The sequence below is a fragment of the Crocodylus porosus genome, unplaced genomic scaffold (assembly GCF_001723895.1).
Source record: "Crocodylus porosus isolate Cpor-Errol unplaced genomic scaffold, CroPor_comp1, whole genome shotgun sequence".
NCBI classification, from domain to species: domain Eukaryota; kingdom Metazoa; phylum Chordata; order Crocodylia; family Crocodylidae; genus Crocodylus; species Crocodylus porosus.
In genome coordinates this window covers 11,155,777-11,168,956 of record NW_017728925.1, presented here as the reverse complement: position 1 = coordinate 11,168,956, position 13,180 = coordinate 11,155,777, and the positions used below count along the sequence as shown (strand labels likewise).

At 42.4% G+C, this 13,180-nt stretch overlaps 1 protein-coding gene across 12 annotated transcripts in view; it reads left to right on the top strand.

Moving 5' to 3' along the window:
• FNBP1 (formin binding protein 1) overlaps positions 1 to 13,180 on the top strand; it is a 113,599-nt gene that overhangs the window by 38,124 nt on the left and 62,295 nt on the right. For all 12 annotated transcript variants that reach the window (XM_019540786.1, XM_019540790.1, XM_019540787.1 and 9 more), the window contains exon 5: positions 12,167 to 12,229. In XM_019540786.1, coding sequence (XP_019396331.1) covers positions 12,167 to 12,229 — 63 coding nt within the window. The remainder of the gene's footprint in view (positions 1 to 12,166; positions 12,230 to 13,180) is intronic.

Here is a 13,180-nt window from a genome sequence, read left to right as displayed (position 1 = left end):
TTCCCAGAGCATTGTATAAAATTACCCGTTGTTGCTGGAGTCATGGCAGGTTGCGTTGATGGCTCAAAAAGTGCTTAGAAGGAATGAAGAATTGGGAAGAAAAGAGTATGTCAAGTCAAAGGAGGAAGCTTGCTGTCTCATGTTTGTCTGTTGCTTCTGATGTTTCAGCTTAAACTGAAAAAAAATTCTTTTGTGCACAAGTAGGTTCTTGTCACCTAATTAAGGTAAGCCAGCTGGAATCTGCTTCTGTTGGTTATTTTAAGCAAAAGGAAAGAGAGATTTGGTGAGTTTCTTATGAGTAAGGTAATTTATCTGTCCTGCAAATAGTGTTGCAGAAATGTCAAGTAGATATACTGTAATTATCTGACATGGGAGTGAAAAAATAAGCCATGTAAGTGGCATTCTAGCAAGGCTTAATGCAGAACCACAGCTCAGATACCACATTCAGCTTATTGATAGTTCCTAATGGCAGTAAACAAAGAGCAGACAGTATGTGACAGTAAATTTACTTGCTTTCGATGGTAACTTTCAGCGTTTAGCAAAGGGCGACTGTGCTCCAGCGTTGTTAGTATGTAGTTGTCTCATGAATGCAAAATACCCGAACTGTGAGTCCGTGCCTGATTTCTACAGATTTAGTGTTGATGAGCGGTGTTGAAAATCAAGCTGTTTTTTCCTTCAGGCTCTTTTCAGACATAGTCTCTGTTTCTTGCTGTAAAACATCAATAATGGATCATTCATACTGGGCTCTGTAGGAGGGGAAGACTGGTGTGATAAATATCACAGAGGTTTGATATTCCAGCAAAACTGCTAATGATATTCACTAACGAAGGCTTATGATTTGCAAAAGTACTGCTGGGAAGGTCCTCCTGCCCGCTTTTTTATATAAATATATATATAACTCATATGTTTTAAGTTATTAAAATTCCAAGCTATTAAAAATAAAGGAGGATCCTGTGGTTAGGGGACTAGACTAGAACCTGGGAGAACTTGAGGTGTGTCTGTACTGTAGATATATTGTACCCGATGGTGGCGTGCTCAAACGTGCTGTTCCACGGGGGTTGCCTCCACCACCAGACATAGGATAGCTGTATTGGAGCAGTCTGATTAGCACTGTCCTTCAGCTGTGTGGTTTAGAAGGGTCTCCCAGCTGTGCCAGTTAGCTTCCCCTTGGCACTTGCAAACAAGACTCTACGGTTTCAGTGTCCAGCGGTACCCTGCATGGAGAGGTGCACTGTGTTTGAGGGCATTGCTGGCACAGTAAGTGCAGGCATAGTTTTGAGCTGTTGTTGACTGAGGGCCATTTTTAATCTTTATTTTTAAAGCATAGCTCCCAGTGACTTCAACTGGAGATGGATGTACCAATACCATTTTAAAATCTGACCCTTAGACTGCTTGCTGTCTCACTTCCTTATCTAGAAAGTAGGAGTAACCACACTCCCCTTCTTCACAGGGGGGTTTTGTGTATAAATTCATCACAATGTTGTGAGGCACTCAGGTACTGTGGGCATGGGGGGCCATGTAAGAGCTGTAAGTGTGTATTAACTCATATTTCCAGAGCACCTGGAAGATGAAACAGGGCTTTTAGTTTTAATGATGACTACATGTGACAGTCAATTGATTGTGATGGCGGAGGCAGTCATGCACAACCCTTACACACCCAGGGTGTGGTGCACTGCTGCTACTACCCCCTGTTCTGTGTGGGGATAACTCCATTGATTGAAATGGATTCACACCTGTGGAAAACCACAGTGAATTGTGCTTGCTTTCTCCTCCTTGTTTAGGGGAAATTCACCAGCAAAGTACCTGCACCCACCCCACCCCTTCTCTTCTACCTTCTCCCCACCCACCCTGCCTCCCAACAAATCAAGGTGCGTGTTGTGTGCTAGGCTCCATCCGGGAGCCTCATGCTTGTGCTGTTTGAAAAGGTGTTGGGCTTGACTACTCTGAAAGCTATCCTTAACGTCTGCATAGATAGCATGTTGTGGATGCGATGGCTGCTGCTCGGGAAAGGCAGCTGATCCAAAATGGAAGATGAGCCTGGCAGTGGCCTTGAAGCTTCTTGGTGAGAAGACGGATTCCTTGCACTTTCTCTGGCCTGGTTTCGACCTCGGAGAGGAGTCCTGGCCACTTTGTTTTTGACGAGTCCTTTACATGCCTTGCTGCATGAGCTCTGATTGATCATGAGGGAACTGTCTGAAGAATCAGACAAAGGTTATCTTCTGTGAAACATGGATGTGGTTGGCAGTGAAGTTAAGTGAACCTTGTTTTTTTTGTCACCTGCATTCTGCTTTGAGCATATTTCTCATTCTCATCTAATGGACTAAGTAGTCCTAGTGAGACCCAGTAAATTGTGCAGAGGATTCCTTCCCCTTCATTTGCATTGACTAGTATCTCACTCTGCAGATAATCCCACTTCTCTTGGAGCCACATGCTACACAGGTGTGGGAAAGGGTAGCAGAATCTCACCCTGGAAGAGTGTCTGGTGGCTTTTGCATGCTCATATGTGCATTATTTGTATTATGATGCTGCTTGTAAGTCTCAACTGTGACCCCATCACCATTGTGCTAGGTGCTGTATGGACACATGCTTGAAGATGCCTTCCTTCACATGTTTACAATGTAGTGGGCCAGACAGACTCAGGGAGACTGAGGTACAGAGCAGAGAATGATGTGGCAAGGTGACACAGCAGCTCAGTGGCAGAACGAACACGTGTCTCCTGGGCCCAGTCACTTAGCCTGTACTGCCCCCATGATATATGGACACAGGTTTTGGATCCAAATTTCAGACTTTGAAATTTAAAAAATAAGGCAAACTAAAAGGCTTACCTAAAAAAGGGGGGGAGGCAGTAAGGGTTACATTGTCAGGTAAAAGCTGCAGAGGAGCCATTCATTAATGGAATGAAAATACCCGGTCATTTATTGAAAGTTCTTTTGGGCTAAACAAGTATGTTATGTACTAATACAAAACAATATTATATTCTTGATATCTTTTATGCAACCTGCATCTTAATATACTTTGCAAAACTAATGGTACTCTGACCAAGGTAAGTAATAGCAAAGAGAAAGATGGAGAGGTAAATGTAAGGAAGAAAAAATATGATACCTTATGATATCTTTCATTAGGCCAACAAGGTTTTTGTAAAAAAAAATTCTTTAATTGCAAGCTTTCAGGCACAAACACCCTTCATCAGGCATTAGAGAAAAGATTGTAAAAGTTCTCCTGGCTAGAAATGAAAGTTCATGTTTCAAAGGATTTCGGTATTTTAAAATAATGGAAATTACATGAGTTGAGGTTTCTCTTTCTTTTCTGATGACTGGAAGATTTGGGAAAAATCGTTATGTCTGTCACTGGCAGATTCATGTGACAGTTTTTGTAAATGAGGGATGTTTTGCCATGACTCTGTCTTTCTGTGTAGAACGGACCTTTTTTAGCAAAAAGACAGAGGGACAGAGTGCTTGCTGGAAGCCAGAAGAAATAGGGTCTGGAATCCCATTGTTTATTCTAGGGCTGTTAAAGCCCCAAACATCCATTTTTTTGAAGTATTAGTGCAGTTATTGTGGCTTTGTGAGCAACTTCTACAGTATACCACTGAGGAATCTGCAAGCTGCTGAGCACCTTGGCCCTGACCCAGCAGAGCACTTCAGCATGTGTTTAACTTTAAAATAAATGAATAGGACTCAGGGATGTGGACATACATTCCCCAAGCAGTCTGGGATACCCATCTCTGAGTGCAAAGTTTCCATGGCCAGCTCTCCTGATAATATTGATACCTGGCTCACTTCCACAAAGCCAGATGGTTTAGCAGTGCCACTCAAAGAGCAGGCCAGTGCAGTTGGGCACTGCCAGGGTCCCTGAAGCTCTGCCCCTGTGGCGTTCTGCTGCTGCACTGCAGGACTGAAGTGCTCCAGTTTCCTATCTCATCTACCTCCTGCCCATCCTCCTTTCACTTCCATATCCCCCTCAACACCAAAACCCATCAGTTCCAGTCCCCACCATTCCCATCGGCTCTGTTACAACTGCTCTACAACCCCAAACCTGTATCGCCTACTAAAACTGCAAGCACTCTGTGACAAATTACTTTTGCTCCTCTGCCCTCCTTCAGCTGTCCCAGTGCTACCCACCTTCCCGTACCTGGATGCCAGAGAGAAAATCACTCTGTTTTGGGTGACAGGACACTGCCAGAATGTGGAATTTAGTTAAGAGACGATCTACTGTACAAGGTCTCTGCAACTTTAGTGCGTAGCTTAAAATGTCAAATTGCTATAAATATTACTACTCAAACTTGAGCTCAGCTCTTCTTTGTCTGTCTGTGGTAGCCCTGGATTACACATCTCAGTAGCCCTGTCCAGCTACTTATGCACCCCCCTTCTGGAGCATTAAGCCTATATTCTTTGAGCTGTAATCATGATTCCCTTATTCTGTTATGCTTCAGAGGGAGACAGGATGTGGTTTAGTTAAACACTCATAAAATCTACCTTCAAAGGAGATCTATTGATTGGTTAGATGCTAGAGATAGTGACAGTTGCTTTAAAGATGATCTGAAAGAATAATATTAAATTACCAGTCCAAAAAACAGCATATAAATAAACATATGTAAATAGTGTCCTGCATTTCATGATACTGTTTTCTGGGTTGTCTTGCTTACATTACTGTTGTTACAAATGAGAGAGATAAGAACTCAAAGCGTATTACTATTCTTGGAAGCAAGCTTTCCTCCCGAGAGGCAGCATTTCCTGCCTCTGAGGTTTGCAGGTCAGAGGAGAAAAGGCTCAGAGTTCTGTCAAACGCACAAATTAAACTGAGAAAACAGAAATGTAATTACTTTCTAATACCTTTCTATTATAATAGTTGGGTATTGCTTATAACAAGAGTAGGGAGAACTTTTGACCTGAAAGATGAATTGTTGAGTTCCTGGTGTTCTGTTGATACTAACTACAATAATACTATATTTATTCAAATTCAAGACAAGCCCCCAGTATTTAGATTCTATCCATGGAAAACTTATAAAGCTGTTATAATTTTCACTGTATAAAATCTAATTTTATTGAGGGGTCATTTGAAATTCATCCCCCCACACACTGCTGCAGGGTGGGGCGGGTGGTGTGGGGAGGTCAAGCAGATTGCCTCCTGTTTGTGCCTGCCACCTCTGCCTCTTGCCTGTCCCCCCTGCAGCCTCAGGACCCACTTTTCCCTCTGCCTCTGCTCTTCCTCCCCCAGCCTCTGCTCCCCACTTCTCCCTCCTAGCTTTGCTCTGTTCCCATTCTAGCCTGGGACACTTAAGTTATGGCCCCAGCCCAGCTGCTGTAGCAGCCATTTGGGCTGTACGCCACTGCTACGGGGTAGGGATGGGACTGTGCTTAGTGCCCCAGGCTACAGCACGGACAGATCCTGCCACTAGAGCAAAGGTAAGTGTCGGGGAGCAGAGGCTGTGTGGGGTGGGATATAGGGGGAAGAGGCTGTAGTGGGGAGATAGCGGGTGGCAGGGAGGTAGGGAGCAGGCAGCAGCTTTGGCTTATAGCCCTGGCCCCAGGCAGGGCCTGGAGTCTAAGCCATAGCATCCACCTCCTCCCACCTTCCCCATATTTGATTGCAAAATGGGGGGCTTCTCCCCCTCATGTTAAGTGGGGGTGGGGAACCTCATCTTAGGATCAAGTATATACAGTATGCGTCTTGTTCCGTTTGGCATAATAAACAGCAAATGTTTAAAAACAGGATAAAAGCAACTGCTTAATATGTTGTGCCAGTTGAAGATATTAACTGAAGATATTAAGGGACCATGTAGAAAATGGAGAGGGCCTTGCACGTCACTTCATTTGCAAGTCCTTGCATGTGCATGTAAATCAGTCAAGGATAAACATAACTGCTTTGCCAGATTACTTCACCATCTCCTTCTCCTATAAACAAAGCTGGAACTTGACCCATGGGGACAATCGCTGTTTGTTTTCTATGGGACAACTGAGGCTGTTTTGTCACAACCTTTCACAAGTAAAATGTTTCACTTGATCAATTTTTAATATAGCACAAGTAGGTCTGTTCTTATCTCACTAACATCCTGTGCGTCTTAGATGAGCCATTCATTTAGAATTACACACCAATCTGACGCTTCTTTCTCAACGATATTGCACAATGGCATTGTTCTCCCTCAGAGAATTGGGAACACAACTTGCTTGATTGCTTGTGACCTCAAACGGGCCAACAGAAGGTCACATTGAGGTAACATCTTCCCCCAAGTTTTCCTGCCAGCGCCTTCTACTACCCCTGGAGAAAGTAAAGCCATGTCTATGTTAGGGAAGTTTAAAAACAATTTCCAACCTGTTAGCAATGATGGGATCTTTTGGAGCAGACTGGCTGCTTCCAGTCATCGTAGGATTTGGGTGAAATTCTTGCCCCAGAAATCAGAGCAGGCACAGCTAGCGAAAGGGAGCAGGGCAGCTATGACCATGCTGAAATTTGCAATCCCAGATGCGTTTTTGGACAGTCTCCCAGGCCTTATTTTAGAAACTTACCACTGGCTGTGCTAACTATGGTGTGTGTTTTTAGAACCGTTGAATGTTCATTATTGCCAGTGCTGTTCCCAGAGTACTTAGGAGCCAATGTCAAAGAGCAGGCCACTGTGGCACTTCAAGCACAGAGCAAAAATAGAATCCCTGCCCTAAAAATCTTACATTGTAAGTGTAAGGCAAGGCAGATAGAAAGATCAGAGTACAAAGAAACCGTGAGCCCATGTGGTCAGTTTGATAGGCAGTGGCCTCATCACTCCAGTGGCCTCATTGTCGAGTATTTTGTAGGTGTAGTAGCAAAGGAGACTTTTGTGGAGGGATTTGATACAGGAAAAAAGGCATGCCTTTAACAGTGTTTACGGGGAGCTCTTCCCAACCTTGCAGAGCAGTGTTTCTCCACTCATAGCCACAACCCAAAAGTGGGTCACAAATAAACTTTAAAAATGGAGCAAACTTGAAAAAATGGATCAACAAACCCACTGCTGTAGAGCACTGTGGGAGAAAGCGGGGAAGTGTTTGTTTTAAATGCCTGAAAGTGGGTGATGCTGTCTGGCATCATAAGCTAATTTGAGATGGGAACTGAATGCAAGGAGGATGCTTCATTGTGGGTGATGCTAGTAACAAAAGTAATAATTACAGTGGTTAATTTGGTGTTAGCACTGTCAAACAGAAGGTCAGTATCTTTTCACCCGAGCTGAGATGTGATTTTTGTTTTTTTTTAAAGTAATACAGGTTAAGTTACTTTTCAGTGTTTTCATCTAAGAGAATTCCTCCTAAGCTGAAAACATATCTGGGTCCAGAAGTTCTCGCAGGGTCACTCAAAACTTCAATCACAGGGTTTACCAAACTAGCTTAGATCATTGATCTATCGAGTCAAGTGATGGCCAGTTCTTGACAGGTCAGAAGAGACTGCTCCTCCTGCCGTGCTAACTCTGATCAATTATGCAGTGTTTTATCATGATGGGGAAAGAGTGTCTTCCTGTTCCTTGTGAGTTTACTGCCATTGGTTACTTCTGTAGTGTTTTCTCTTATTTTACTGGATTAGACAATGCTTAAAGGATTAGACCATCTTTTATCTATTCAGTTGAGCCTAATGTCCATTAGGCTTCCGTTGTGTTCTGTCTTATATTGTGTGGCTTTCCTCTGCAAGACTAAATAAGCAGAGTCTGTGTAGGGTTAGACTCTGCCTGGTACTTGGATGTGAGTGGGAAGGGTATGGAAAGCGTTTTCTTCATCCTGCCCTAACTTGTGCAGAGGCTTAATACCAATGTGCCCAGTGGAAGCTTTCTCATTGACTTTGGGTGTACTTGAATCAAGCTTCTTCTGCATTCACACAGGCCATCTTGCGATATTAACAGCTATCAGGTGATAACGGGTCTGAATTTTGTAGTATTCTGTACCTTGTACAGCAGTCATTTGCTCTAGTTTCAAGTTGGGTATAATGTACATACTACAATTTTGATTTGGATGCATCCTTTCTCCTGTAAACAGCAATGATCACGGACACCCCACTGTTATGTTTAGGGTACCTTGGCTTTTCATCTGTTTTATAGGTCTGATATTGTGAAGTATTTTTTTCCAGCAAAGGCTGGCAAAGTGGCTAATAGCAAATCTAGACCTTAAATTAAAGACTTGAAAAAGTAGTTTGGGGAAATAGGAGACTGATCAACCTTAACAATGAAATATTAACTTCACAATAAATAGCTTTCTTGTAACATTTCTACACATGGACTTCTCATGTGAATAAAGAGTTGACCCATAAGCTCTGACAGTTCTGTAGTACCATGACATAATCAATACCCAGCAAGATTAGTGCTTTGTTTTAAGGCTTCTTTTTGTGTTTTTTTCTGTTAAAAGATTTTTCTCTGTAGTCCATTACATTTGGGTTTTTGGGTTTTTTTGGGGGGAAGGTGGGGGGTTGTAATGATATTGAGTCATCGCTGATCCAGTTCTTGATGCAGCTTCTTTTTGTATGTTTGTGCTGGTGTAGATACCATCAGGAAGCTTCCTGGGGAAGGTGAAGCACAAAAACAATAGTTCACATCACTGCTATCCGTGTCCAAATGTATTTCAGACTGGGCATGCGAGTCGCTGCATCCTACTTACAACCCTACTCTTCATTTCTAAAATAAAATGTCTGCTGAAGGCTGGATTTGAACACTCACACTCTGAAGGGAATGCTGCATTCTTTATTTATGAACTGCTTAAACAAACACATCAGTGTGACTCAGCTGCAGAAATCAGTGTGAATAATTAGAGGGGGAGGTTTTCTATGTGATTTCCTGACTTGTTTGTCTTTTTCATATGTGCTGAACACATACATTAGGGAATAATCAGTTAATAGGAATCTCTGATTTGGGTTTTAAAAACCTTACATTGACAGCACTGCCTTGAAACTTCAGAAATGATCACTAGAATAACAGTTATTTTTTTTTCCAAAGATGTAAATCCAAAGGAGAGAATATGAAATGGACTTTCTGCTTGTAGATATGGGTTAAGAAAGTGAATTGGCTGCAGGCAAAGTGATGCAGTGAGTTGTAACTGGGTGTGGCAGGCAGGAGCCCTGGGTTCTAGTTTTAGCTCTGCCACAAGCTTGCCATCTGGTTCTGGGCAAGTTACTTCATTGCTCTATGTGTTGTTTTCCTTATCTGTAAAACGAGGCTAATGGTACTTAACTGTCTTCTAAAATGCTTTGAGACTGAAAAGTGCTCTGTGCTATTATTATTTACTTTTGATTAAAAATAAAACTTTTGGCAGGAGAAATGACTAATTCTTCCTGAGAATATAAGAAGCAGAATACAAGAAAAAAGATTGCAGAAATAAAAACATGGTCTCAAAATACTTTACATTTGTCATCATGCACAAACATGCTTTTGTTGATAAAGACAAAAGTGCTCCAAGGCCTGTTGTGTCACAAATGCATTTAAAGAATAGCTGGACGAAAAGTGCCATTCAGGATTTGAAACTGCAATGATACAATAAATTAGTGGCATACTGAAATTCAGTGCTCTAGAAATCATCTAACTTTAACTCTGCATCCTGATTAATATTCTTCCTTGGTCTCATTACTTTCATAATCCCTACAGATGCTCATCATAGCATCTCATTTCTCCATTCCTATAAAATGAGCTTCTCTCAAAATATAGTGGCATCTGAAGAGATTGGTACCTGCTCATGTTGCAGTTCTTGGCTTGTGCAGTTATGGCAGTTTGGAGTTTGGTTTCACAAGTAACATCAACCTAACAGAAGGTTTTTTGGATTGTACAAAATTTCAGAGTTCTGTTGATTGAACAGAGATTCTAGATGTTAAAAAAAAATGAGGTCTTGCAGTTGTTCTGTTGCTTTGTTTCCCTTTCCTTTTGTCTGCAGGAGTATCTCCAGCCAATAAATGAAATTATATTCTATTAAATCCTCTGTCTTGTGCAAAAAAGGGGGGTTTGGAAAGCACTGCCAGTACCTCTGGCTCTGAGCGACAGCCTAGTGTAGAATCAACTTCCTCCATGCAGCACACTGAATCTACAGGTTGGGAAGGCAAGAAGAGCAATAGCCATTTACAAAGGATAGCGACAATCAGGAAATGCAGTATGAAGAAAGCAACCCAGTGCGGTTATCAACCTCAGTGTAGCTGAGGTCTTTCCCATATCTCTCTGTATAGAGAGTATGCTCAAAAAGGAAATGGAGATAAACTGCAATAGTTTGAGGCCTTTTTTGCTAAACTTTACATGCAGAATTAGGACAAAAGTAGGAGCATTTCATAATTCATGTTGGGGTGTGCGGGGGAGGGAGGTGGAGGACTCCATACCTCCTCAGCACAGTAACACAAGGACCTAGAGAGAGATGTGTAAAGCAAATGCGAGTCAAGATAAGGAACTTGGATCACATGGAGTTATTTTCTCTAGCAGCATGTTTTTGTAATGTCATGCTTCAGCAAGTATGCATGACACAGAAGCAAACTGTGGTAGGTGAGAGTTAGAATAGCCTGAGTCTCATCAGAGTTAATGGAAAAACAATGGGTTCTTTGGAGTTGTAGCGCTGCCAGCTTTTCAGCTGCATTGCCTTTTATGGCTGAGCTGCCTCACATTGAAGTATTCTCTATAGGTAGGACGATGGCAGCCTGACTCGGACGCTGCACGTTCCTATAATTAAAAGCGTTACTGAAGTTATGGTGCTCTCCTCTGCTCTGGGGATTCTAGCTTGGAGATGAACTCTGCCAGAATGCTAAAATTGTACAGTGCTGCTATGATTCACTTCAGAGGAGCACCCCGGTACCTCAGAACAGTGCATGTTCATCTCTCTACCTGAAGGCCACCATAAATTTGGTTTTATTGGTTTATTTTTGCATCCCTTGTATGATGCAGCCAGCTGGTTTGATGGTATCAGAGGAACAGCTAGGAAGTGTCAGTGATGTGTTTAGTCCAGTATCCTGTTTCTCAAGACTCCGGCAAGTGTCAGTTGCTTCAGAGGAAGGGGCAGGAAACTGGAATCATGTGCCCTTGGGGAAATCTCTTTTGAACCTGGTCAGTTGGTTTATATGCAACAGCACATGGTGTTATGCGTATCATTTTGCTTGGTCTTAGTCACTGACAATATATACCAAAGTCCATGTAGGGAAGTGCTGTGCACCTGCCAGGGTCAAACACCTTGCCTCTGAGTTTGCCATGTGGCTGCATTGAAATGAATGTACCATCCCTATTCCCCATTCTCAACTGGAAATAAAATAGTACCGTTTGAAGGCATCTCTTTGCCTGTCAGCAGATTGCACTTGGAAGTTTGTTTTGGCAAGGAGTTAGGAAATGTGTGAGCGGGGTCCAGCTTCTAAAAAGGGGGTTGCAAAGACAATGCACGGGTTCTGTTTGTAGTTTTGCCACTGACTCACTAGGTGACCACAGCCTTCTGCTGTGCCTCACCTACCCCACCCACAAATAGACAATAAGAATAACCATCTTTATGAAACGTGTTAGATAACCAGAGGAAGAGCAGTCCGTAAGTGCCAAGAGGTATAATTTAAAGCTAACTATGATGAAGAAAGGTGTATTCAAGAAGACATATTTTCACTCAACACAACTTGGATGTTCTTAAAGCATTTTTACTGGACATGTCGCTTAGTAGATAGCTGCTTCATGCTTCAAAATTTCTATGATGGCCTAAGGTACATAATAACATTTTATATGAACTCAATTTTCCAGGGAGATTAATTTCAGAACAAAATAGAGGAAGACAGGTGGTGCCACAAACATAAGCCTGTAAAGGGGAAAAAAGAAAAACACATGCTGATATTGTATCTGAAAATCAGAAGGAACTATCAGTGCTAGCAATCCAAGAGAATAAGTCTTATGTAATTCAAAAGCAGTGTTCAGTCAATAGCCAGAAAGACCCTGTTCAGGTAGAAGTACTGTGTGGGGATGGTAGGTTGGGAAGCCAATAATTAAGAGCTAGCCTAACAATATAAAATAGAATTGCTAACAGGATTAATTAGACTTTGTCTAGGAAACCTCTGTAATTGATGCATATCCACATCTGTGGCCTGCTGAGACATTAGGTAGCTATTCTACACCTGAGCAGTTTGGTAGATCTAGAAAGCCCAGCTGCCAGAATAATTTTGGTTTCTCTACAGCTCCTGTATTCAATTAAATGTTCAAAATGCTATCTTTTTTTTTTCTTTACAGCACTTCCATGAAGGCCGAAAGGCACAGCAGCATATTGAAACTTGCTGGAAACAACTTGAAGCAGTAAGTGGAAACTTTCTTTCAAAGTCACGTTTAGAGCATTTTAATAATGTCTTGAGAAGTGTTTCTAAACATGGGGTTTAAAGAAAGATTAGGATTAGGAAAAGGTCTGAAAATCAAAGGAATGTAATTCAAAGCTCTGCTCTTTGGGATATAAAGATAGGCATAAAACAGTCTGCTCCTCATGAGTAGTATTTCATTTGAAAATGGTTAAAAAGTGGGAGATGACCTTTTTGGCAGGCATGCCACAAATTAGCCTGGCCCGTCTTCCTTCTCCCCTGCCCCCTCTGCCCCCCCATGCCACTCTGATCCTCTTCTCTGCCTGAGCTGCCTCTCTGCTTTCTGCTTCCTTCCCTGTACTCCCTGCCCCATGTGCTGCTCTGCTTTCTGCTTCCTGCCTTCTCTGCTACTGTGCTGCTTGGTTTCTTCCCTGATCTGCTGTTAATGGAGGCCGTTGGTGTCGCTTGAGGTGTATGTGCCACAAGTTGGTCACCTCTGCTCAGAGTATGCTGGAAGCTACAGAAGATCCATAGTAAGGCATGACCCCTACTGCCAAGAGATTACAATCCAAAAGGGCTGTATTCTGATACAGTTATGGGTACTGAATAGCACTTTACTCCATGCATGACTTCAAGTGAGACCATCTGCTGAAAAGGTGCTATTCCACAGGTGTAAATGTATCGGAAACTAGCCCTCAATATTAGGTGTGACCTGGAAGGAGGAGGAGAAACCATATGAAGGGGAAGGGATGAGGACAGGGGAAGAATAAACAATGGATGTGCTGTGCAGACCTTAGTCAATCAGTCACGAATGCACTTGTATAAAACAACAAAGGTAGCACGGGCTCACTGACTATAGCAGTGGTCTCCAAAGTGGGGTGTGCGCAAGACAATCCATTGGGGTGCGGGAAGAAAATACTAGAACTTTATATAAATATACATATATTGGGGGTGT